Source organism: Castor canadensis, chromosome 1 (assembly GCF_047511655.1).
Source record: "Castor canadensis chromosome 1, mCasCan1.hap1v2, whole genome shotgun sequence".
Taxonomy (NCBI): Eukaryota; Metazoa; Chordata; class Mammalia; order Rodentia; family Castoridae; genus Castor; species Castor canadensis.
The window spans coordinates 46,194,118-46,220,401 of record NC_133386.1 but is presented as its reverse complement, the minus strand read 5'-3'; the positions used below and the strand labels follow the sequence as shown (position 1 = coordinate 46,220,401).

At 36.2% G+C, this 26,284-nt stretch overlaps 1 protein-coding gene and 1 pseudogene across 3 annotated transcripts; both read right to left on the bottom strand.

The window, feature by feature from the left end:
* Window positions 1-4,224: 4,224 nt before the first annotated feature.
* On the bottom strand, window positions 4,225-26,071 carry Gprc6a (G protein-coupled receptor class C group 6 member A). Of its 3 annotated transcripts, none has more exons than XM_020151479.2 (6): window positions 25,878-26,071; window positions 22,468-22,771; window positions 19,500-20,336; window positions 12,543-12,755; window positions 8,227-8,350; window positions 4,225-5,339 (listed from the first exon to the last, which is right to left on the bottom strand). In XM_020151479.2, exons 1-6 carry the CDS (start codon window positions 26,069-26,071, stop codon window positions 4,225-4,227), a joined length of 2,787 nt encoding a protein of 928 aa, XP_020007068.2. The 3 variants fall into 3 exon arrangements, with proteins under 3 accessions (XP_020007068.2, XP_073921423.1, XP_073921412.1); XM_074065322.1 differs by having other exon boundaries at window positions 20,025-20,336; XM_074065311.1 differs by lacking the exon at window positions 12,543-12,755.
* LOC109674536 (ADP/ATP translocase 2 pseudogene) lies at window positions 6,570-7,456 on the bottom strand (annotated as a pseudogene).
* Window positions 26,072-26,284: the final 213 nt, after the last annotated feature.

Genomic DNA, 26,284 nt, shown 5'->3' with positions numbered 1-26,284 from the left:
AATACTCCAACACAGCCTACTGGTCAATTGCAGATTGGATTTCATACTCTAGACTCTTGTATTTTCTAGTCATGTTCTTGTATGTCTAACAAACAAGAGGCGCATCGAGTCCATAAAGTCCACATTTATAGATGCAAAATAATGACTACATTTAACAAGGAGGAGATATTTGACTAATTTGGTTTGGTCTGAAAATTTCATTTTCTGGTAATCTGCCTTTGGGTAGAAATGACAGGCCAGGTTACAAGAAAAACTATGAGAAGCTGTAAAAACATAATAAATTTCAATAACTTGAGATTTTCCTACAAGGGGCTCTTAGATGGGAGTGGATTATGTATTCAACTTTTGAATTCATGACTATGTTAAGCTGTTTGTTCTTTTTTTTTTTTTGAAGGGCAGAGAAAGATTTACTATGCGGTCCGGGACATGCCATGGAGAGAGACCCCCATTTTCAGCCATCTTTAGGGTGCAGACATGAGCTTTGACTGAGATACACAAACAATAAAGAGCAGGACATAAAGGTATGCATAGGTAAACAATCCCAGTCACAGGTGTTTCTATGGTTGAGGGGGGCTTAGTTGACCATTATCTCAGTCCTTGTTCTCTAAGGATTCCAAACTGTCATCACTTGAGGGGGACAATCTGGTGTCCAAGAGATGATCACTCCTGCTCCAGGGTGTAGCCTGATCATCATAGTTGTCCTCAACTATTAACTATTTGGAGGGTGGTCTGTCCTGCAAGGCCCTGCTATTCCTGGGGTAACTGTAAAGATGTTATCCATCATTCCTGGCCTTTCTTGAAAGCTGTTTGTTCTTACATATCCTCTAAGCATAAGAAAATCAGGGTCAAAAAAATTTAAAAAAATAGCTACAGAGTGTTAAGGAGCAAAGCTTCTTTAATCATGTAGCAGATTCTAGATCATGGATCAAGATTGAACCTCCATTTCTGCATAGTGGTCAGCAAGAAGGGGAAAAGAATTAAGATGAGAGCATACTCTTTTCTTTTTAATTTTACAATGAAAGTTCCACTTTTTAGAAATTGTTTGCACACTTATTTTCATCTTCCTGCTACCCAAGTTTGAGGATTATGCAATTATTTCCGCCTTAACTGTCTGAAAACTCTTATGTGGAGATTCTAATATGAGAGGGGAAATTTGAAAAAAAAGTCATGAAATTACAGTTTTGACCAAGATTTTTAGAATATTCATGAAAATGTTAGTTGCTCATTCATCATTTGTTGAATACCAATTTGGGAGTGGAGTTGTGCAAACTCCAGGACACACAGATGATAATTACACTTGGAAGTTACTCTTTGTAAAAATAAATTATTATTGATGTACTGGGGGCACACTGTGATATTTACAAAATTTCTTGCAATATGTCTTAGTTGAATTCAGCCCCTCCATCATTCTCCTTCATCCCCCAATCCCTCCATCCCTGGGGTAGTTTCAACAGGTCTCATTTTTTCCATTTTCATACATGAGTACATGATATTTCCATGCACCCTTCCCTTATAATTCTCCCCCACCCAACTGGTACCAACTCCCAAGATAGGACTTGTTTTGCCTTCCTGTTATCCATTTTTATTTTAAAAATGACATTTTTGTTTGTTTAAGATAGCTATACAGGGTATTTCATTGTGATATTTCCACGTATATGTATTATAACCCAAACTGGTTCATCACCTCTATTTTTCTCTTGTTCTACCTTAGTTCCCTTCTTATGGTGAGTTCAACAGGTTTAAAAATTCTGTATTCATTCTTGTATTCATTCATAGTAGTACATCAACCATATTCACCTTCTTAACTTCCTTCTTTTACCCTTGAGAGCCTTAAACCTGCTCTGACTGGGTTCTGATTTCAGCCTACCAATAAAAACTGGGCAAAATGTAGATTATTCCCCCAGGCTCCAATTTTAGCAATAAAATGTTTTACTACGTGTGTCTCTGTGGGCAGGGTAGGAGGATAATTATATGAGTTAGTTTGACACTGAATTCTAAGTGCTTTTTCACCTAGATCGGTTGGTCTTTTATAGGAAAGTTTCTATCCAAATAATGATTTGAACTTGAAAACAATCTATACCTAGTATTGTCATAAAAAAGACAATATGTAAAGAGTTGAATTATTTATAGTGGAGGACTGCTGATTGGTTGGAATTATAGGTACTTTTTTGTGTGTTCCTTTTGCTTATTTTTATTTTCTAATTTAAAAATATTTAGACATTGCCTTTAATATTATAAATTATTATTTATTTTTATTAAAAGAGAACTGCTGTATTCAAAAATAATTAAAAATAATTTAACTTACATCAAGTTGAATTTAAGATCTTCAAAAGTTAAAGGAAAAAAAAGTAGAATAGTTATTCTCTTGGTTGTTACTGACTTCAAATAACTCAGAACTTAATTTCTTACATTAAGTAGCATTTTTCCTCTTTTGGAATAATCATTGAAATCTATGTAATTCTAGTAAAACTCTCAACTCTTATGAAACAATGTTTCATTCATTATTCTATTAGCCAAACCAGCTTGGAGTTTTCTTTTGTATGACCACACTCAAAAACCTGGAAATTTTCCTGCAGCTTTGCTGTCGTGTCAATAAGAGAAACTGTTTTCATATCAACAGAGAAATGAGTCAATAAAACCACAAACAGAAGAGTCATTTTTGAGATTTTTAAGTTGATCAGAGTATTTTACCCCTTTAACAATTTTATGAGATAATGCTACATCATATGTTAATAAACTTAGGCTGAGCAACAAACCATGATTAATCTCTTGTTTGATTTTTGTCTTAAAAAAACAGTCTTGTTTAGCATGGTAGGGAAACTTAATTGTGAATGCAATAGGAAGTTATTAAATTTTCCTGAATAGGAGAATTATAATATTAGAACTATCTTCAGAAGGACTGATCTGTGTGGAATCAGGTAAGCAGCTAGCATGGACTCAGCCCCAGAGGTATCAAGTCCTAATAGCAGTGGTAGTGCTAGTACTATGGGAGTAGAAAGGAAAGAGAAGTTGAACGAACTGCTTCCAAATAACTGACTTTATTGCAAAAGATGAAAACACTAGAATGTAAACCTCCTGTGAGCAATTTGTCTTTTTGTTGTTGTTGTTTTTCTGAAGCACAGAATTATGCCTGGTACATATAGGCACTCAATAAATGTTTGCTGAATAAATTAAGATAAAAACAAATGAATACAATGAAGTGTAATAAGTGCTATGACAAGCGTAGAAAGGATCCTTCATAGAAGAAGAGACACTTGTATCATGTCTAGTGGATTTAGGTAGAGTTTTTCAGGAAGACAATGTGTAGAGAAGAGAAGAAAACACAGAGAAGAGTCCAGGCTCTGAGGCATAAGTAATTTGCTATTTCTGAAGGATACTGCATCAAAAAGAAAGGGATGGGAATTGGTGCTTACCTCGAACCTGTGCATTAGGACAAGGAGTTCTGACCTGTTTCAGGTTTGAAATAATTGAGTTTACAAGAAGAGTTTTTTTTTTTTCAATAGAAATAGATTAAATAGATGTAATGGAAGTGAATACAAAGTTTACCAAGAACTCCTCTATGTTTAGAGTAAAATATTTGAGACCAGAATCTGTTGGCAACAATCTATGAAAGAGATGATGGAGGCCTGGATTAAGGATGTGACGATAGGGAGAAATCATGGCAACATTTTCAGAAAATGTAAGAGTTAGAAAACAAAAGACAAATGATAAATTAAAGGTGTAGAAAGGCTGAAGTGGACAGTGAAAGTCAAGAATGAATCCCAGGATCCCAATTAATCCAAAGGTGGTACAGCATCCTAAGAAATTAAAAACAGGAGGAGGAGGAAATTAGGAGGAAGCAAAAAATGAATTGTATTTTGGGTACATTGACTTTGATGTGTCAGAGGGACAAGCAAATGGGTTGGTTGGAGAGTGACCTGGGCCAGAGTTGTGATTCTAAATGTTGTGTGGGTCAAAGTCAACACATGGAAATGGGAAATATTTTATAGTAAGAGAGTGCATTAAAAGAAGAGATGTTGGTTGAAGGTGGAAATCTGGGGAATATTCACATTTAAGAGTCAAGTCAAGAAAGACAAAGCAACAAAGGGGACCAAACACTATTGAAGCAAAATTGAAGATGATGGCAGTAAAGACGCACAAGTGATATGGGTAGGTAAATACATATCTTTGATTCAAAGAGCTAGAAACATTTTACTTAGGAATGTGTTATCTCCTAATGGCTAATCATATACTTGAAATTCTTTTCCGAGGCAAAGTTTTAGACACATTTGCAGAATTTTCTCTGCATATGTGTACAAGTGTTTGTTCTTGAAGATCTTTGTCTTTCTTCAAGGCTGCAGACTTGTCACCAAGGCTGGGATTTGTCATTGTGATATTGTCATTAATGGAGTCCATTGAAACATGACTCATGGCCAGGCTGTCTGCACTATGAGAGGAGTAACTATAAATCATCTTGAGAAAGGCTGATTTTGTGTTAGTCTCTTGTTTGTAAAGGATAACATAGCACTTGGGAAAGAATGTACAACACAAGATCCCATAGTTGGATATTAAAATGACAATAATCTCCACAGCTGGCAAATACTTGCCAAATGTGGTAGCATACACAGGGATGAATGTGATCCAAGCTATGAAGTAAATAAGCATGCCAAATGTTATGAACTTGGCTTCATTGTAATTCTCAGGTAGTTTCCGCCCTTTGAAGGCAATTATGAAGCAAATGAAGGCCAGGATGGCAATATAGCCCAGCATGGTGCCAAATGCAAGTATGGATCCCTCCTCACATTCCAGGATAATGATTCTGGGCAAGGAGATATTCTCCTCCACAGCAGGTTCTGCAAAGATGAGCCACAGTGTGCAAATGACCACCTGGATGCCAGTGCAAGTGAGGACAATGGGGACTGGTTTATATAGGCACTTCAGGAAGTTCTGCAATTTTGGATCAAAGCTGAAAGCTAGCAAAATTTTCAGGGACTTCATCAAAATGCAAGAGACACAGAGAGTAAAGCTCACGCCAAATAGTGTCTGCCTGGTTTTACATGTGAAGTCTTGTGGTTCTCCAATGAAAAAGCCTGTGCTAGCAAAGTTGAGGAAATGGCAGAGGAGGATCACATAGCAGACCATTAATCCCCCAGATGATTTCACAACAGGAGTGTTCAGATTTCTTGTAAATATTATGCCAATGGCCAGAACTAACGTAATTCCCAGTAGGGAGAGTGCCACAAGCAGGATAGCCAAGGAGTCATTCCAGTTGAGATACTCCACTTCCTTTTCAAAGCACATAGCACTTCTTACAGGGGCCCAGTGAGTTTTGTTGTTGCATAAAAGGCAGCGATCCATATCTAAAAGGCAGAGAAGATTCAGTTACATTGCAAACATTTAAACTAGGTGATTGTCCACAATACTACAAATGAGACTTCTGCAGTACTAGTTCTGACTAGAAAACAGGTATAGGTTGTTGTCACATTGGTTACTTATTAAAATAAAACAGGCCTAAAAGAAAGTCAGAGAGAAAGGTAAAGATAAGGGAAGAGAAAGAGGGGAATAAGAAAAAAAGAGAAAGACAAAAGACCAGCTGTGCTAGGAGTCCTTAGGAGACCTATATACCCAGGAGAGACAGGAGAGTCTTACAACTTTCTAATAGAGAGTTATTCTATTCCTCAAGAATAAAAATGTGGAACCTCAGACATAGCTCAAGTCCCTTTCTTTACACTTACGATTTCTGTAATCTTGAATATGCTACCTGAAACTGAACTTTCTGGGACTATTTCCAAGTTTCTTTCTCTCTCTCAAAAAACAAAACAAAACAAAAAAAAGTGTGTTGCCCTATTGAGGTGTCATATTCAGAACACTGCAATATGTGGGAGCTCTTATTATGAATAAGTCTTCAGCTTCTTAAAAGCAGAGTCAGTATGGCTAAGTCACCCTAAAAACTTAAGGTCTCTTTGTAAAATTGAGATAACATGAGATTGTAATCAATGAAATGACAGTTGATGAAGACTTAAAATTTATTTTTCCCCTAAGGATTTTAGTAAACTTGAGCCTCTCATATTGTCAGTGATGAATTTGAATGATATTTATGCTGATTTGGATGGCAGGGCAGTATGAATAACTGATGACAGAATAGAGTCTGGGAGTGGACTGCATTTACTCCCCATTCCAAGCCCTTTGGGATGATAGGTCCCAACTGCTTCCAAAAAGCCTCTCTCAGGGCATCCACCTGATTATATTCCAGGATTGTTGAAAGTGTTTATTCAATTTTTTTAAATTTCTGTGTTCTTTTTATTAATCTCAAAGTGAAGTGGTATTTTCATTTATAAACTTCATGACCTTTCCAACTTCCTCTTTTCAAACTCAATTTCCCTACCAATACCCATTCATTGTTTTCCTTTAACCATAGCTGCTAATGTCATTCATTCAATGGACATTTTTTGGTCTTGTCCATGTGTGAGAACCATGTGATAGAGATGTACAGGATAGATGGTGCCCTTTTAGGCTACACTAACCCCTAGCTTTTCCTGCAAAGCGTTATCAAGCAATGATAGAACATGAAATCTGGAATATTTTTACTGCTATCCTTCTCCTTTGAAGTCAGTAAGAAAAAAGAATATGTATTTGGGGACTATTCCAGCTCTAGGGTCCATGCATCCCCCAACCATGCCTCTGAGAATGTTGGACCATGCATCCTTGAGAAAACTTCCACCATCACAAGCAATCTTCCTTTAGCACTCGAGCAGACCTGTGTGTGTGGTATTAGTATCTTCGCACCCTGACTGCCTCATCATGTGGCAGGGATCAGGGTCAATGAGATAGGAAACCAAGCCAGCAATGGCAGTGACAGACTGGGTGCTCATCCAGTTGATGAAGATGTGAGTATATTTGGGATCTGGAAGGATTCTCTTTGTGGTGTCATAGATACTGAAGTAGGCAATTTGGTAGATAATAATACCCTGTACATGGTACAGACCCTTAATCTCATCAGATTTGTACATCCTGACCAGGACATGGCTGAGGCCTTTGAATTCCTTTTCAGCTCTGGTTTTGCCCACAACAGCTGCTAGATAGGTAATGGACAAAACCAAGACGGTGCTCAAAACACAAGGATGTAGCCCCAGTGGCATCGTCTGGTACCAGGTTCCCTGCACTGTTCCAGTGCCACACTGGGTCCTTTTGTCCACACCACCCAGAAAGATCTACTTGTATTTATTATCCTGGGTAGGGAAGTATTTGATGATGTTGCCAGGTTACCACTATAGAAGGACAGGGCTCTCTGATCCTTGGGGACCTGAACCAAACAGTCTCTAATGCCTTGGTATTGCCTGTCTGCAGTGATTTGCCTGCTGGCATGCTGCACATACAGCAGCAGCTTAATCAACTTAATGGATGCTACTTCAGCCTTGGAAATGGCTGCAGTCACTCCACCTGCCAGGAAGTCCTTGGGGTAAGAACATAGGAACATCTGTCATGTTGAAAGAAAAGAGAAAACAGGCAACGGGGCTGGGAACAGCTTTGACTCCCAGGCTCTTGGAGGAATATGATGCTTGTAAAGTAGGCTTACCCAGAGAAAGTGTTGACAGTTCCTTCAAGGGCTCTTACAGCTGCTGACCTCATTCTTGCACTTTATTTGTGTTTTTTGCTCTGGTCTTGTCACATTGATAAACACACGGTTGACAAATAATCAGTTGCTAGCACTGCATCTCTGTCAATAGTTGGTCCCCTTGTCCCACAGAAGTCTCTTTCTTTTTAGACTTAACTTTTGCAACTTGGTAGGAATTTTAAGATCTCCTGAATATGCATGTCTGCTTCTCAATTCTAGTTGCCTCTGGGTTTCTATTATGTTCAGTGTAGTTAATCCAGAGTTGACTTATTTGTACTTCTTGTATCCCAATTATATGTCAGGTATGTCTGTATAGGGATGGATACATGGGCAATATTGACAAAGACTTTGTATTGCTTTAAGAGTTGCTGGCAAGGAAGCATGCATGGGGGAATGACATCTTTCCCTTGAAAGTGAAATTACTCTTATATTTCTATTATTTATTTGCCATGCCTCTGTTGCCATAATAGAGCAGTTTCCTAGGGTAAAATGAAATTTCACTGGAGTTTAATCTATAGGATCATGGGATGCTTTCTTATTTTTTCAAATGAAAAAATAGAGATTATGCACAGAAAAAAATCAGTTTAAGAGAAATAGTCCAGGTGTCTGTGATACTGTAGTGGCTGTGTTACCTGTCTGGTTACTGTAGTGGTTTTCAGGACAGCTCACACACTCATAGCAGCAGATGTGCTGACTTCCTGTAGTTTTCTTCATTTGTCCTGGACTGCATTCTTTGGAGCATTTAGATAGAATTTGCTATATTCAAAATGAAAAGAAATCTCAAATAGATTTTTAGAAAGAATGGTCCTAATTGTCCTTGACTTAACTTAAGGAAATATTTGCTAAATACTATATTGGGTTTTTTTTATATCTTTAAAGATTTATTTTTTGCTGTCTTAAGGAATATGAGCAAGCTTAAAATACATAAAATGTTTCAGATGAAGAAACTGCTTTGGATGGAACGCATTTTTTGTGACATTTGTAAATTTCTATAAGCAAGTTATAGAAATTAGCTCTTTCACATCATTCCCAGCAGTAGGAGAAATATGTAATAGTAGAACCAAAAAAAGAAATGATGGCTTAGAAATGTCCGATCCCATGCTGAATAAAAAGTTCCACTACATAAGAAAATAGTAAATTATTAAACTTTATGTTTTTTAGAAGTTCATATCATGCCATCTAAAGAACATATCCAATCTACCCCTGAAAAACAAAACAATGGAATATTTTAAAGTTAAATCTATTAGAATGCTAGTTTAAAAGATAACACAAAATATATTGATAATATTTATTTAAAAAATATTTTTGTGCATTAATTGCACATAGTACTAGGGCTCAGTGTGATATTTCAATTCATGCATATAGTGTGCACTAATCAAATTCCAGTTACCTTTGCCCACTTCCTATTCACCTTTCCCAACCTCCAGAAATCACTATTCTACATTTGGGTGGGCATAGGAAGCTTCCAAATTTAAGGTAAAACGTATGGTACTTGTATTTCTGTGTCCGGCTTATTTCACTAAACGTAACATTCTATCCATTTTCTGGCAAATAACAGGATTTCATTCTTTTTATGTGTGAATAATATTCCATCATGTAAATATACCACTTTTTCTTACATAGATAATATTTAAATTATGCTGAGTTTAGCTTATAATTCTGCATGTTACAATGTGAATCACATGCAACATTCTACTTTTATGGACCCTTATGCTTCTTTTTTATTTGTTTTTTGTTTATTTTATCATTTTTACATTTACTTACATGTGTATACATTATTTGGGCCACCTCCCCCATCCTCCTGCTTCCCCCGCCCCCTTCCAGGCAGAACCTGTAGCACCCTATTGTTCTCTGATTTTGTTGAAGAGAAAACAGAAGAGATAATGAGAAAGCCATGGTGTTTTTGATTGTTTGAGGTAAAGATAGCTATACAGAGAGATTCCTAGCATTGCTTCCATTTGCTTGTATGTTGCAACCCACAGTGGTTCATCTCTACCAGACCTCTTTGCTATTTCCTGGTCCCCTTCCCATAGTAGCCTCTGCCAGTTTAAGACCTCTGGGCTTCTTATACACCTAGAAATGCTCTACTGTTCATCTATGTTATTTTTCACTCACAGTAGTACATCTTGTGACATAAATCTGTGTTATTGTTTCACTTTTACCCTTGGGAAGCCAGATCAGAATGGTTAACAGAGGCTTTCTCAAAATCCTCTGAACAGCTATTGCTGAGTCTGGAACACAAAGTGCTAAGCCAACCAGTCTTTTCTCTGGAAGTTGAAAATATCCTGGAAGAAAGTGAAAAGCAGCCAAGATTTGTAGTCTTGTGTCCATGGCACTGACTGTCTTTTCTCAACATAGTTATTGCTGACCTGGATTTTCAGCAAGAAGTAGATATGCCTCAAGGATTCCCTAGACAGACTTTTAATCTGAAGTATCCTTTCTCCTGGAGAGTTCTCAGAGACCACGGAGATTAAACTATTTGATAAAACCAGATATTGTTAGGGGACGAAAGTGCAGCCTTCCTTCCCAGCAACCCAGTCCTATCTGTCTCTTTCTACATCGAGAGATGATAAAGACATTTTAAAGTCTTTTATGGTTACCTTTGGAATATAAGTGGATTTAAGGTTATTTGATGTTTTAGACTGGGATTTTTGGTAATTTATCAGAAATACTGATACCCCAACTAACCTGTAAATTGACAAATAGTTCTTGAAATATGACCAAATGATCTCAGATATTGATTTTTACTATATCCTTGGAATGCAAGGTGTGACCATCAGAAAGGACATATTTTGAAAGTTAAAGTTTCAATGCAGTGTGATAGAAAGAGAAGGATCCCAGCAGGACTTTTTATAAGCAATTTAAAAAGGAGAGTTGTCATTTACTGAGATGAAGATAGGTTCAGGTGGAAATATTAGGAGTTCTATTTTTGAGATATTAAATTAAGATGATCATTAGACATCCAGACACAGATGTCAGTAAGGCAACTATGCATTCATTTGGGTTGCCCTTAACGCAGAGAAACTAAAGCAGATACCTTAAAGCAACTGAGGCCAATAGGAAAAGGGGACAAGGAACTAGAGAAAAGGTTAGATCAAAAAGAATTAACCTAGAAGGTAACACCCACACACAGGAAATCAATGTGAGTCAATGCCCTGTATAGCTATCCTTATCTCAACCAGCAAAACCCCTTGTTCCTTCCTATTATTGCTTATACTCTCTCTACAACAAAATTAGAGATAAGGGCAAAATAGTTTCTGCTGGGTATTGAGGGGGGGAGCGGGAGGGGGCGGAGTGGGTGGTAAGGGAGGGGGTGGGGGCAGGGGGGAGAAATGAACCAAGCCTTGTATGCACACATGAATAATAAAAGAAAAATGAAAAAAAAAAAAATCTTGGAGTCAGTCTTCTATATAATGACATTATTTAAAACGATAAGCCTAATAGGATCACTAAACAAAAACAAAAAAGAAAGAAAGAAAGAAAAAGCAATATTGAGTCCTGCTTACTATAGTGTTTAGAGGTAGTAGGAAAGATAAGGAAGCACAAAGGAGGTAGGGAAACAGTGACTAAAGACACAGGAAGAAAATAAAGGGAGTGTGGTGTTGTAGAAACAAATAAAGCAGGTTTTTATGGAGGATGGACTAAATGGCTCGTAAAAGAAAAATGGCTAGATTTATATGAGTGAGCTAGATAAACTCTCTTTCTCTCTCTCTCTTTCTGTCTGTCTTGCTTTCTTTCTTCTTCCTTCCTTCCTTTCTTTTTTTGACAGTTAAACTCAGGATCTCATGCTTACTTGACAGGCACTTTACCACTTGAGTCCTTCCTATAGCCCTTGTTGTGTTGGTTATTTTTATGCCCAGGCTGGCCTCACCATGATCCTCCTATTTATGCTTCCCTGTGAAGCTGGGATGACAGGTACATACCACTGAACCCAGCCCTTGGTTGAGATGGAGGTTTCCAGAACTTTTTGCCCAGGCTGGCTCTGAACTATGATTCTTCTGATCTCCACCTCCCAAGTAGATAAGATTACAGGCTTGAGCCACCACACTCAATCTAAACAAACTACTCTGATGCATTAAATACAGTTCTAAATAGTATGGGAGGAGAAGATTTGTGGCCAGTGAATGTATTCAACTTTTTCAAGGAGTTTTGCTATAAAGAAAAATAGAGCCACAGATAGTAAATAGAGGGGGGACATGGGAGACTCTATGGAGTTTCTTTCTTCTTTTTAAGATGGGAGAAAAAAGAAGAAGAGAGAATAATTGAGGATGCAGGAAATAGGGTAAAGTTGAGAGTGAATGAGATCCTTGATTAAGTGAAGGGATTGGAACCCAAATGTCAAGTGGAGGAGCTGATTTTGGCTAGGAGCACAGGCAGGCCTTCAATAGTGCCAGATGAAAGGTAGGGACATGGGCAAAGACATGCTTCAGGGGAACATGGGTGTTCTTTTCTGATTGTTACAGTTTTATTAACAGAAGAGAAAGTAGTATTAACTGAAAGTGAGGATGAACAAGATATATTGAAGTCAGAGGAGACAGGAGAAAGTATAAAGTATCTATCTAGCAAGGTGAGCAAGTAGTGGGCTAGGGCAGAAGTCTGATTACCCAGTAGCATTAAGGGCCCATCTGCAGTTAGAGATCATAAATTTAGTGAGACCAGTGAGCAAGATTTTCATTTTTTTCCTCCAAGTTTAGCTGCATAGGAGTTACACTGATTAGACACAGAGTTGAATTACTTAACCAACATTGAATTGATTGAATGAGTATAATAAGGAAAGAGAAGAAAGGGAGCAGAGGACATGTGCAAGAGTTTTACATGAGTTGACCATGGAATACAAGGAGGAACATTGAACAGGTAAAAGGGTCAATGAGGGTCCTAATAGGAAGAAGGACTTTTGTAGATGAGGTACAGGTTTTAAATGCTGCAAAGCAGCTTACAGTAAAATTACCTTAAGTTTCCAGAACTCATTTTTTGTTTCTTGGTTTGTGATGATGAAGACATCATTCTGCAGGTCATATTCTGCCATCTTTACAATAGTCATGTGGCCATCAATCTCCTTCCACAGCACAACATCATACCCAGTGTTCAAGTCCCCATGAGTGTCAAAATGAAATGAATTCCTTCCATTAGTGAATGTTACATTTTTCAGCACATCAAGTAACTGTAAAAAATAAAAGTGGAAATAAATACTGAATAGAAACACAGTATGTTTACCCTTTATCCCAATTATAACACTGCCTGGTAAGGAATACCACTTATATAAACCAGAAATAAGAAAGGTTCTGATTCACTGTTGGGGGATGCTTATCATCTAGCTAAGAGCATGAGTTCCCCTTCGGTTCTGCATCTCATCTCTGGCAAAGTTTTACTATGTGAAATTGAAAAAGCAAGTTAATTTCTATAGGTGTTAGCTTCTCTATACTATAAAGTCAAAGTCTGAACATCTGCATGCATTCATGTTGCAGAATTTCATAATGAGTCCCTTGGAGCAGACACCTGGGCCCTCATTCTGGTTCCATTCCTCATTAGTGGTGCAATCTTGATGACTAGAATGACTTTCTATCATGATGGTCCTAAGTTTCTTTTAGTGATTGTGGTCATAGTAAAGTGATCTCTAGATTCTATTTCTAATTTAATATCAAATGATTTTTCTTATAAGGAAAGAAATGTAATGAAAAATTACTTGTCTTAATACCAAATTTCTTGTTTGTTTGTTTGACAGTATTATTAGTTGAACTCTGGGCCTCTCACTGTATGCCTGGACTGGCCTGGACTATGATCCTCCTATTTGTGCTTCCCCATGTAACTGGGATAACAGGTATGTATCACCATGCCCAGTCATTGATTGAAATGGTGGTTTTGTTAACTTTTCTGTCTGGATTGGACTCAAACTGTGATCCTCCTGATCTCTGCCTTCCAAATAGCTAGGATTACAGGCGTGAGCCACTGTACCCAGCCTTGTTACTCAATTTGAATAGGAAGAAATGGTATATAATAGCATTAAAACAGGAAAGGATTTGCTGGCAAATGAGGTGGACACATTGAGCTTGTGCTGTAGAGGAAGAATTCTGGAGTCGGAGATGGAAAACAGGTCACAGTTGTGGCCCCATCATTACCTTGATATGTAAATTAAGTAAATACACTCTCTGGATGCACTCATATGGGCCACTCATTACCCAAGTCTATGCTTCTGTGTGGTGTTGTGGATTAAAAATCCATGGAATAATGAATAATTTCTAATTAAGAGAAAATGCAAATAGCTGATCACCAAATATGTTTGTGTGTATATTATAAAATACCCATCAAATGAACATGTCAAAAGATAGGTAAACACCTTTGGATGATGTCAAAATGTATCATGTTTTTGCCACTTCAGTAACTATAGAAAGAAAATGAAGTGTAAACTCATACATAAAATGAAAACACAGTTTTTGGTTACATGAAAAAAAATCTGTGGAATGAGGCAGAAATTATTCTCTCTGAGCAGAATTATTCTACTCTATTCCTTTTCAATAAACCTTTTCAAAAACATTTTTGTCATAGAATATAAGAAAATAAAGTTGTATTTTAAGGTAAATATATTAGCTACAATAGTCACACAAATGACCAAATGTCCTTTTAGCAAAATATTAAGTGTGTACCTTGATTTTATTACAGTTTCCACAGATTTATTACTTCTTTTAACAAATTTAATTTAATTAATTTGAAGTAGGGGAAGTAGGGGATATCACATCCGTGGTGTGGGCTCAAGTAGTAGAACACTTGCTTTGCAAGTTCAGGGTCCTGAGTTCAATCTCTAGTACCGCATGCACACACAAAAAGCAGAATATCGGATCTAACATGGGAGAAATAACCAAAAGGATATCGTTCTAACATTGCCTGGAAGAAAAAAATGGAAACAAACAAAAAAAGTAGGCAAAGGTCTGCTTTCAATATTCTTATTTCTTCTTAGGTATGCTTTCAATTCTGTCCCTTCCTTAAGCTACAGTAAATTCTGTTCTTTAGGGAACACATCCTCTTCCACTCTTGTGTTTGAACTATAATTTCCACCTGTTTTTTCCTGCATTTAATTAGGTTTTACAGGGTAAAGTTCTGACACATGTCTGTTCTGTAAATAATGATAACATTGTATAAGGTAAATAAACTTGCAGAATTTTATGCTTGTTCTTACAGGAAAGAGGATAGAGGCAAATAAACCAGTACATTTATTACTCATTAAATATAGTAGAACATTTGCTTTGGATTAAGGTAAAATTTGAACACGAACACTCTAGTTATTAAGCTATTAAATTTTTCCATCATTTAATTTTTTTCAGTGGGGACTCTGAACTTTATGAGTTGACCCTACAAAATTTAAAAACTGGAATTTGAATTTCAATTGTTATATAATTGATAATATCCCATTTTTAGGCCACACCAGTTAAGGTGTCGTGGTTGATCTTGTGTTGAATTTCTCTAACTTCTTTGATGTCTGCCCCATCTCCATTAGTGAGTTAGCTTGTGGAGAAGAGGTACCTATGGGACAAAATTAGAGAACAACATAGCAAACAGCCTTACATCTTTGTCCTGGTGCTCATGCCATGTTTTTTTCTTTAGTGAAGTTTTCTGTGGCATAGCAGAAAACACATTGAACTAAGCATGCAACCATTTCCCTGCTAACTATGTGGATAACATGGAACAGAACTTTATTTTCAAGGACCTTTCTTATAAACTGTTGTGAGTCCCTATGTTCTTCAGACTCAACATCTCCAAACTGGAATGCTTATTTCTTCTCCCATCCTGACCTCCACTTTTCTCTGTGTTTCCACTTCAACAAGTGGCATCAGTTGCTTAAATTTGGAATCATTTGCAACATCTTTGCTATTCTCTGTGTGTCCTTTCCATATCCAGTGTATCTCCAAATGTTCCTCATTTATCCTTTTAAATATCCAAATATACGTCTCTCCATCCTTATTGTCAAAAATGTAGAAGACATTCTTATGCTTGGATTAACAAATTGGCCCTTCTTTCTTCAATCTTGTGTTCCTCTAATCAATTCATACTGCAGTTGGAATGCTATTTCTGTAATGGAAAACATATCCTATCACTTGGTTGCCTACAGTATTTTTTTGCTGTATTAATTGTCAGTTTGTAAGCCCCATGGCACCTCTGTCTGATGTTCTTTCTAACCCTTAATTCTTTCTTCTGCTTACCCTCTCATTTGCTTGGGCTTTGCCTTGGTGTACAACTGTAGTTTTGAATGAATTTAGTGATTTTAATTATTTGCTACATTGTTTTAACTCCAAGGACTTATATAAACAAAGAATAATCTTGTATATTTCCTGTCTATTATACAATTGTCATTTGTATCAGTGTTGCAAAAAAAAATCTTTAATTGGCTCCCTGTTGTTCTCTAAAGTCCAAACCCTAAACATAACTTGTAATCTTTTTATATAAAAATTGGTACCTAGACCAGCAGTGTGAATATCACCTGGGAGATTGTTAGAAATACAGGTTTCCAGCACTTGTTTTGGAATTACTGAATTGGCATCTCCATAATAAGATTCCCAGGTAATTCGACTGAACACCAAAATTTTGAGATGCCATAATCAACAAGGGCATCCTTGTTGAATTCCTCCTCCAGACTCCTTTGTCTACAGATTCCACACAAGACTCCAGTCCTATGACATTATTTCTGCTCTCCAAAGATGCTGTGCTTTCTCTCCTTTCTGGGACTTTGCTGGATTATTTCTGCCCTAGCTAACTCTTATCCATCCATTAATAGATGACATATAATCTGGATAATGTTCTCTGAATTGTCAATTCTGGTCTAGATGCCTGAGTTATGGGATTCTCTGGTATCTTGTACTTGTTTGAAACATTTTAATGCATCATTCTGTATTATATTCAGCTCCATAATCATTTTATTGCTTGCCACACTAAACAGATGACTCTATTTAGAAAGAGGGAAATCTTTTTTTGTTCTGCACAGTATCTTCAGCACTCACTCAACACAATTCTGGAAACATTAAGAGAGCAACACATATTTGCTAAATAAACATAGAAATAGAATTTTGACTATTAGACATTTCTCATCTCATCATAAGAAATATACTGGCTTATGTATTTTCAGGAGTAAACAAAAACCAAAAACCACTAGCCAAGACAAAGAAGTGATATTCTTATACATATCTGAAAAACATTTAAAAAATGTGATGAAGTAAAATCAGTGTGACCTTGCTATTTCCAAATACTTCTCATAAATATCACCAAATACAGAATCAAAGCACTTATAATCCTCAAACACTAGGAGCAACTAACCCCTTTAAATTATTGAAATCTAAAATCATTCAGAAAGTATTGTTTAATATTAGTGAATATTACTTAGGGACAAAGTTTTAATCCTTAGGAATAATATATCCTTGATTAGGAATCCTAAATGTTGCTTTTCAAAGTTTAATGTCTTATGAAGATTTTAGTCATGAATTATTTGTCTGACTAAATCTGGCACTGCTTGGATGCAACTCACTTACAAAATGATCAAAGGAGCAAGTCACCACTATTTCTCTTTGCTAATCTGTTTCTGTTTATTTTTAGATAAACAGGTTCTTAAGGGCATCAAGAATGACCCCAGGCTCCTAGAGCATAAATAAAACATTTTAGAATATTTACATTATGCCCTCTCAAGTAATTTCTTCAAAATGTTTGAGATATAGTCCTGATTTAAAATACTTTCCCAGATCTTTAGTGGATAAATAGCTCTTCTTCTTTGATTTCCTTTATCCTTATGAGTCTCTGCTGTCTTCTCCCTCTTTTCCCATCTGTTTCTAAAACTATTCTCCATTTCTCTTTTTCAATCTCTCATTCCTAAAATTCCACATAGTGATTTCACTATGGTAGCCCACTTTTAAACTAAAAAGCATTTTTTTGCAATGCACCAGACCCACTGTGTTGAAATGTATTACAAAATGTTATATTGAATTTGGAGCAGAAGAATAGCAATCTAAAAAGATTATGATTTTCTCCAATCCCTCATTAAAGTTTTATACTACAAATGGAGTACTTTCAAGTAAAAATTTAAAAATCATTAGGAAAGGCTGGGCAATGGTTATGCAAGCTGCAATGCCAGCATTCAGGAGGCTGAGACAGGAAGATCATGATTTTGAGGGCAGCCTGGCTAGGTAGAAAGGCTCAAAATAGATAAATACATAGATAAACAAAAATAAAACCATTAGACCTATAAATGTGTTATTTAAAGGAGAAAATTAATTTTAAAAAAGATAATCACTGGTCTTATATTTCCATTGACTTTTGGCTTTGCATTTACAAAGTGAAAATAGTTGAAAATGAGCAATATATACCCCTTACATATGTACAATAATTGTGACTCAATTTAAAATAAAAATAAATAAAATTTAAAGACATAATCCATCAAAATGTAAGCTGTCCACCTGAGACACTGGGAGTTATGTTTGTGGTTGATTAAAGTCCAAATGACACAGTCTAGGGGTATATCTCAGTGTAGGTCTTGTGTTTAGTAAGTGCAAAGCTCTGGATTAAATTCCAGTGCCAAAAAAAAAAAATCAAAAGAAAATAACCTGTTCCGGATATCCAATTATGTGATTATGTGAGCAGAAGAATTGAGTCGTACTCCTTTACCTTCTTTATAAAATACATGTATTTTTGTAATATCATTCTGCCTCATGATATACAACTTTGGTTTTAAATATACATTATAAGAAATTTGTTTCTAATTAGTAAAATACTTACCATAATTAAAATAAGCATTTTACTTTTAGATGCATTGTTTATGGGCATTTTAGAAAATATAATGGATATTTTTCTTTTCTTTTTTTGGCAATACTAGAATTTGAACTCTGGACCACATGCTTGCTAGGCAGATGCTCCACCACTTGAACCACTCCACTAAGGGTTATTTTTCACTAAATAAAGCTAAACTAAGCTTTCACTTTCTCCAAACTAATCAAAGAGAAGAAAGGGAAACGCTTCTTTTATCCATGGTTGGTGGTTCATTTAAACCTAGAGTATCATAACTGACCTAACACTCCATGGAACATTGACCTGACAACATTCCCTTGAAGAAGACAAAAGTTCTATGAAATAAATAAGTGAGTCTAACTGGGGTGACACAATGAAAAACAAAGGGAATGGAGTCAGAAGTCCCAGATTGGAGTCATATTTATGGTACTTCCTACCGTTAGTTTCGTCATTCATAATACAGGTTGAGCATCCCTAATTCAAAAATCTGAAATACAAAATGCTACAAAATCTGAAACTTCTTGACCACCAATATAACACCACATGTGGAAAATTCCACACCTGACTTTGCAGTTATATGGCAGGTGCCCTGAAAATATTGTATGAAATATGTAAACATAAATGAATTTTTGAGTCCCATCTCCAGGATATCTCATTATGTATATGTAAATATTTCAAAATTTGAAAAAAATCCAAAAATCACAAACTTTTTAGGTAAGGGATACTTCATTATATTTAGTGATAATGAAAAGGATCATTAATCTTATATGTTCTAATTCTCCTGGTTAACAGCATTAAATAATTAATTTATATGAGACATTAAAAAACCATAAACTCAAGGAAGATAGCACTGTCAACAGAATCTTCTTGGCAAAAAAAAAAAAGAACTTTTTTTTTTTTTTTTGGTGACACTGGGGTTTGAAATAAGGGCCTCATGCTTGCTAAGCTCTTACCACTTGAGCTACTCCACCAGTCTGATCAAGAATAAAGAGCTATTATAGAAATTCAGGTTATTCAAACACTGATAGTTTCTGTTTATAAAAGGAATAAGATCAAGAGCAATAAGCATAAAACTTTGCAAAATAAGACAATGAAAGGAATAGGAGAAAGATAGTAGGGAAATTTTCTTAGATGTATGAACTAGTACCTCCCATGGTTGAAAGGTGCTGGGGTTCTGGCAGTCTCGAACTCGACACAGATCCCGAATGGCATAACCAAGGGCAAGCACTGCAAGCTGGATGCTGTGAATGAGTCCTGGCTCTGAATACTGCCCAAGGAAGTCGTTTCTCATGAAGATACTCCTTTTCATAGTCATGTTAGCTTCGTAGGTCAAACTCTCCTGAGAATAGTTGGAAATGCATTTACTCAATTCACTGTCTTTAGCATGCTCACAGGCAGAAAAAAGCATGGCATATTCACGTAGGGGTTTATTGTTATCATTGAGATACATATGCAGAGTTTGAAGAAAGGAATGAAAAGAGGACATATTCCCTCTTCGAAAGGTAAAGCCCACTACTTTGCCAATCTTTTTAATGTCAGGAATGGTGATGATCTTGGCAGCAGTTGACCAATTATCACTAGCAATCCAGATCTTATTTATATTCCTTTCAATGACTTTATGGAAGAGACTGAAAGCATGGAATTTCCTCAGAAATACCACAATGACATTAACCTGAGTTTCTGCAATTATTTTCTCAAGTGTCTGATTGATCCTGACTTCGATGGTGTTAGCTGAAAGAACAGCTGGGAAAACCTCTTTGAAGGCAATGCACACATTATTTGCTGCAGCCTGAATTGCAAAAGTGTCGAGAGCCAATCGTCCATAGTCATCATCTGTGGTTATGATGCCAATCCAGTTCCATCCAGATTTCTGAATCAGGTGGGCCATTGCTTTAGTTTGATAGAAATCACTGGGTACAGTACGTAAAAATGAAGGGAAGCGCATTTTGTCACTTAGGATTTCTGCGGTTGATTCATAACTCACCTGGAAATGGATGGAATCTTTTAGTTATGGTGTTGATGAAGTCCAGGTGTCTGCTTGTGGTAGGCGTTCCTCACTTTGGTTTCAAAAGGTTCCTATAACCTCTTCTTAAATTCTCTGGTCTTTCTATCTTGAATCCCTACTTTATGAATTTCTTTCTTTCTTTATGAATTTCTTAAATCATGATCATTAGTACCTAAGAATGCTGGTTAAAGCCATTGCTTTCTCATCATTTTGAATTGTGTATAGTAGAAGTCCTTCAAGAGTTCAGGCTCTATCTTATGTTTCTGTCTACATCACTACAACCATTCATATATATCTTAAATCTTTGGACAGGGCCAGTAGTGGATATTATTTTTTAAATTTAGAGCTAAATATAGATAAAAGGAATCCAGTCAAATAAGCAAAATGCATTTTGGGGTTTGCCAAAACAAAAAAAAAAACTTGTTAAATTCACAACTTTGATAATTTTATTCTACATAAAACAATCCAGTCAAATAAACATCCAGTGGCCAAAAATTTTTCTGCAAAGGACTAGAAACAAAATACTTTAAGCTTTGTTGTTTACCTATGGTCTCTGTCATATATTCTTTATTGCATTTTTTTGGTTATAACCTTCTTAAAAATGTAAAAAATCTATTCTTAGCTTGACAGCTCAAAAGCTTGACAGTCGCATTTGGTCTGTGGGTTGTAGTTTTCTGCTCTCTGATCTAGTCAAATAAGCATCAGCATTTTGGGAGATCTACCTAATGTGTCTAATTTAAATTAAATTAAACAAATTTAATTTATAGCTTTGGTGATTCTATTTTAAGGAGAATTATTACCTTCCATAGCTGTAATAGTATCATGTCACTAGCCTAATGGTTTCTTTTTCCTTACTGCTTGATGGCAACACTATAGTATGGTAAAAAAGGCAATATAGGCTTTGGAGCCAGACAAAATGTTAGAATCCTAACTGTAATAAATTTGGAAAAGTTTCTTTACCTGTAAAATTATAGGATTCTTGTTAATTACATTTTTACATTAACCAATGGTTATCCATTTTTCCTACTTTTCTTACCAAGTACCTAGCATTGTACACAGTGTAGAAATTTTGAACTCAAGTCTATCTCTGATGTGTTTGGTAAATAATTCTTTTTTTTCTTATTTTTTTTCTTCTTTTTATTATTGTTCTGGGTGGGGGTACATTATGGCATTTATAAAAGTTCTTACAATATATCAACTATATTATATTTGAACTCAACCCCTCCACCATTCTCCTTCATCTCCCTCTCCTTTGTCTTTTCATTTTGAACTTAAATTTATTATTGCTAACTTCACTAGGGAAAATTATAATGGAACTATTTATGACTATAAGCACTTATTTACTACAACTCCAGGAAATCATATATTTTGAATTCTTATGCATGTTCATTATGCTATATATTTTTCTATCTGCTCATTTCCATCAGATAGTCATTTCTTGATAATCTCACTCTAAGCTTTTTTCCTTTCTAACTCTTGACTACTAATATGCCTTGAGCTTAGAAAGCACTAACCCAGAGAGTTATGTCTGTTTTTGGTTTTTCAAGGTCTTTTTTTGTTACTTTCAGATTATTGGCTTCTATTCCAGGGAGATGGATCTACATCTCTATTCAAAGTTTTTTCATCCCATTTGAAAAAAATACAAATCATACCACAGATTTAAAAATGCTACATGGCCTAGTCCTTACAGTCCTTACTTGTGTCTATTTTTCTCTCTGCTCAAACTGTTCTAATTATATTGATCTTTTTGTTATTTTTCTACCATTACCCTTGGTGTTTTCTCAATAAGACACTGTCTTCCCCTCTCCCAAACTCCCTTCCAATCCTTCTCATTCAATTTTGAGGCTAAATATCACTTCTCTGTGGAGTATTCTTTGGACCCCAAACCCTCTGACTCCTCACTTCAGTTTCCTTCATAGCATCTGACTGATGTTATTATGGAAACAGGGCAGCTGAGGGCTCAGAGGTGTGTTTCTTGTCCAAATCATTGTCAGAAACTATACCTGAGTGATGTAAAAGCAATTCCTTAACTACTTTCTCTAGGTTTTCCTGAATCTTTTGTAATAATAAATGTGATAAAAACCAATGTATGGAAGTGCAAAAAGCCTACCTGTGGCATGAGCTGTAAGTTCAGCATCCTGGAGACAGCCATAGTTATTTCTGAGTAGCCAGCACCTATGACAGCTTTAACCCTTGGCACATAGCTGGAATAGTCGCACTGAAACGCCACAGTTTCTCTAGAGCAGTTGAATTTAGAAAGAAACCTTAGAGTGGCTGCCATTGCCACTGTGACTTCTGTACAAGTGTCATAGATTTCATACCCCAGTTTGACTCCAGATAACAGTGTTGAATTATTGATTGTCTCAATGCTGTGTATCATGGCAAGAGTTTGAAGAAAGACTGATATTTCAAAGCTGTTGAGAAAAAGGTATTTTTAAATCAAAACATAACTCCTATATAAATCCGGTGGCATTTCATTTTATCTACATCTCTGCCTTAAAACAGACAATTTTGGGATGTGAAGCTTATCACTTGGAGGGTACAAACTTTATTTGAAAATATTTTTTGGAAATATAATGGAGGGGGTAAATTTGTTCAAGGTACACCTTACACATGTATGGAATTATCACAATGAACTCCCTCATATTATTAATGTATAACAAATCAAAAATTAAATTTAAAAATTTTTTGAAAAGGGAAATTTTTGATGGAAACCTTTACAAAGGATAATAGTAGAAGTCAGTTTCTTAAGTGGAGTTTATAGCACAAGAAATAGCCTTTTCTGGATGAATTTTGAGATAACTTTGAGCACTCAGGTTAGTATTTTGCTATATGAGATTTGTCTGACTTTTGTTCCCTTTTGTAGTTAGATGTCAGCATTTTATTGCTTTCAAAGTACTTGCTACTGGAACTCAGTGGACATGGTCTGGCTTTCTTATTCTAATCTGTGTGGTTGGACACTAGATAAATAACAGTTATACTTAAGTAGAAGCCAGGTGTTGGTGGCTCACACCTACAAACTTAGCTGTTTGGTAGGCTGAGATTAGGAGGATTGTGGTTCGAGGCCCAGCCCAGGCAAATAGCTTTTGACATCCCATCTCCAAAATAACCAGAGCAAAATGGACTGGGGATGTGGCTCAAGTGGTATAGCATCTGCCTTGAAAGTCCAAAGCCCTGAGTTTAAATTGTACTTAAACAGGATCTGCAGGTGTGGTTCAAGTGGTAGAACACCTGTTTAGCAAGTGCAATGACCTGAGTTCAGATCCCCCCAAATTATACTTAAACAGGCTCTGAGTAAAAGCTTACCTTAGACAAGGCGCACTAGTTTAGTTCACAGACACAGCTATTTCCACAATCAGAGACAATTTTCAACATGTTTCTTGATTTGTGATTATTGCAGAGCTTGGAGTTTTTTCACTTTGATTTTATTGTTTAATACTGTTTACTGTTATTTTATCCACTTCCGAAAGCAAGAGATTACAAATAGTGCCTGACATATACATTGCGACCTTTTTATTTAAAAAATTTTTTTTTATTCATATGTGCATACAATGTTTGGGTCATTTCTCCCCCCTCCCCCCCCCAATATTTTTTGTGTGTGGGACTGGGGTTTGAACTCGGGGCTTTGCACTTGCTAGGGAGGAGCTCTACCACTCGAGCCACTCTGCCAGCCCTGCATCCTTTTTAAATGCAGAAAGTAGGACATTTTTGTTCAGGGTTTTAATATTCTAAGGTTCCTTACAGGTCATTAAGTCACCACAAACTATTTGACAAATACTACTTGTCATTGTGAACTGTTTAAACATAGTTCAGAAAATCAGCATGATAATTTTTATTTACAAAAAGAAACAAACAAGGAAGGGTAAACTAATAGATTGTCTCAATATTAAGTTTCATAGTATTCTGAGTCCTCTATGTATAAGCTCCATTAGATTTAGAACCTCTTATTTACTTTAGTATCCAGAGTGCTTAGAACAGGGCCCAGATAATGTAGGCTCTTAATAAATAGCAGTTCAATGTTGAATGAAAAATATTTCTCTTGTTCCCCAGAGGACATTTTTAGAATAAATGATTCTTCAGTATTTCCCATCAGTTGTTGGCCTACACTTTTGTGGGCTTCAAACCTGCAGATTGGCTGGGCGAAGGTGGCTCATGTCTGTAATCTTACCTACTCAGGAGGCAGTGATCAGGAAGACCCTGGTTTGAAGCCAGCCTGGGTGAGATCCTATCTTGAAAAAAATCCAACACCAAAAAGGGCTGGTGGAGTGGCTCAAGGTGTAGGCCTTGAGTTTAAGCCCCAGGACTGGAAAAAGGAAGCAACAAAACAAAAAACCCCCTGCAGATTGGATACCAATGTAGTGCTCTGAAAGTATTCATTAGTTATTTTGTGCCATTCCTTGGTATTCCTGCTAACCAGCTCAAAGTGCTCAAATTCTGAAGATTATACCCCAGAAAGAATCTAGAGTAACATGGGATCACTAGCATTCTTAGAAGGCTTAGTAAATGCTTTTTGAAAAAGAAAGCTAAAATCCCAACAACTCCTATCCTGAAAAAAATAAAGGAAAAAGGCAAGCATACCGGTAATCCCAGCACTTGGAAGGCTGAGGTACTAGGATTGACAGTTCAAGGCCAGCCTGGGCTATATAGCAAGACTATCTAAAAAGGAAAGGAAAAGAAAGGAGAGGAGAAGAAAGGGAGAGGAGGAAATTAAACTTAAAAGTCAGAACCAAATTTTCCACATTAGAAACAGGTTGCCAGAGCACCTTAAACTGCTGATGCCTATATCTTTCTTTAGAAGTTATCAGACTTTTATTTTACAGATAAAAAAATGGAAACTGAAAGCCAAAGAGTTTAATTGATTTGCCTACTTTTGCAAAACTAATTTGTCCTAAAACTGGTGTTAGAATTCCAATATCCATTTCTAACACCTCCACCCAACTTTGCTTTTTCACATTGCACTGTGCCACTGTCATTTCTGTGATTAAGCTTCATGGTACAAACTGCACATTAAGAAAAAGGAACAATTTAAGTTAAAGAAGGTCATAATTTATCAGCAGAAAATTAGATTATTTCAAGAGTGAAATGAACACATGGCTGACAAACATGTTAGCGTGAGAATAAATTTAAATGAGTCTATTTTAAATAAAGCATTAAACAATATAACTACATTTTAAACAAAGTACACGCTGTGGACTATGGAAACACATTTGCTGATCTTTGTGTGTGGTAAAGGAAAGTCTTCTTAGGTGACACTTCAGGGATTTTTTTTTTTAAGGCACAATCCAAAAAGCACATTAACATAAAACATTTTTTATCTCTGCATTTGGAGGTTGTCTGACTATGGGTATAGGGCTAATAAGTCTCTTTAAAGGATTGCAAGACCATCCCTATGCAACTCAAAATATGTAAGTTCAAATTTTGTTAAAATAATTTCGATATTAACATGAGTAAGTGCTTTACATGATCTAGTCTCACAACATAATCTTGAAAACTAAGTGTGTTTTTTGAGGCTTTACTTACCCAACACACTTCTGAATTTGAGGTCGTCTGGGATGTTCTTCTGAGGACAACATTTTTTCATGAATGGCGAACAAACCTCCAATCATGATGTGTCCTGGAGAAGTGGCAGCCACAAAGTCATCAGGGGCCTGGCAAGACTGGGAAGTAGCAAGAATAATCACAAGATAGATAATAACTACAATTAATAAAGCCATGTTTCTGTCTCATTTGCTCAGTTCACATGAGAGTTCTCAGGGATCATTAAGCTCAGAGTGTCAACAGGGTTCTCCTTTCACCTAAAAGCAGCTTGTAAGATATAGGACTGCATCAAGAGCCAGACACACTCAATATTCAGCTACTTGATGATAGTACAAACAATTCTTTCACCAATAGGAACACATCAGACTGTCTCTAACCCTCTCCTGTTT

Excerpts from the sequence above, each read along its gene's own strand:
- Gprc6a (XM_020151479.2), bottom strand. The coding sequence starts at position 26,071 with ATGGCTTTATTAATTGTAGTTATTATCTATCTTGTGATTATTCTTGCT. Across the intron at positions 20,337-22,467 it reads ACTTACAGCTCATGCCACAG|GTGAGTTATGAATCAACCGC; the intron begins GTAGGCTTTTTG and ends ATCCATTTCCAG. Across the intron at positions 8,351-12,542 it reads ATGAGTTCTGGAAACTTAAG|CAAATTCTATCTAAATGCTC; the intron begins GTAATTTTACTG and ends TTTTGAATATAG.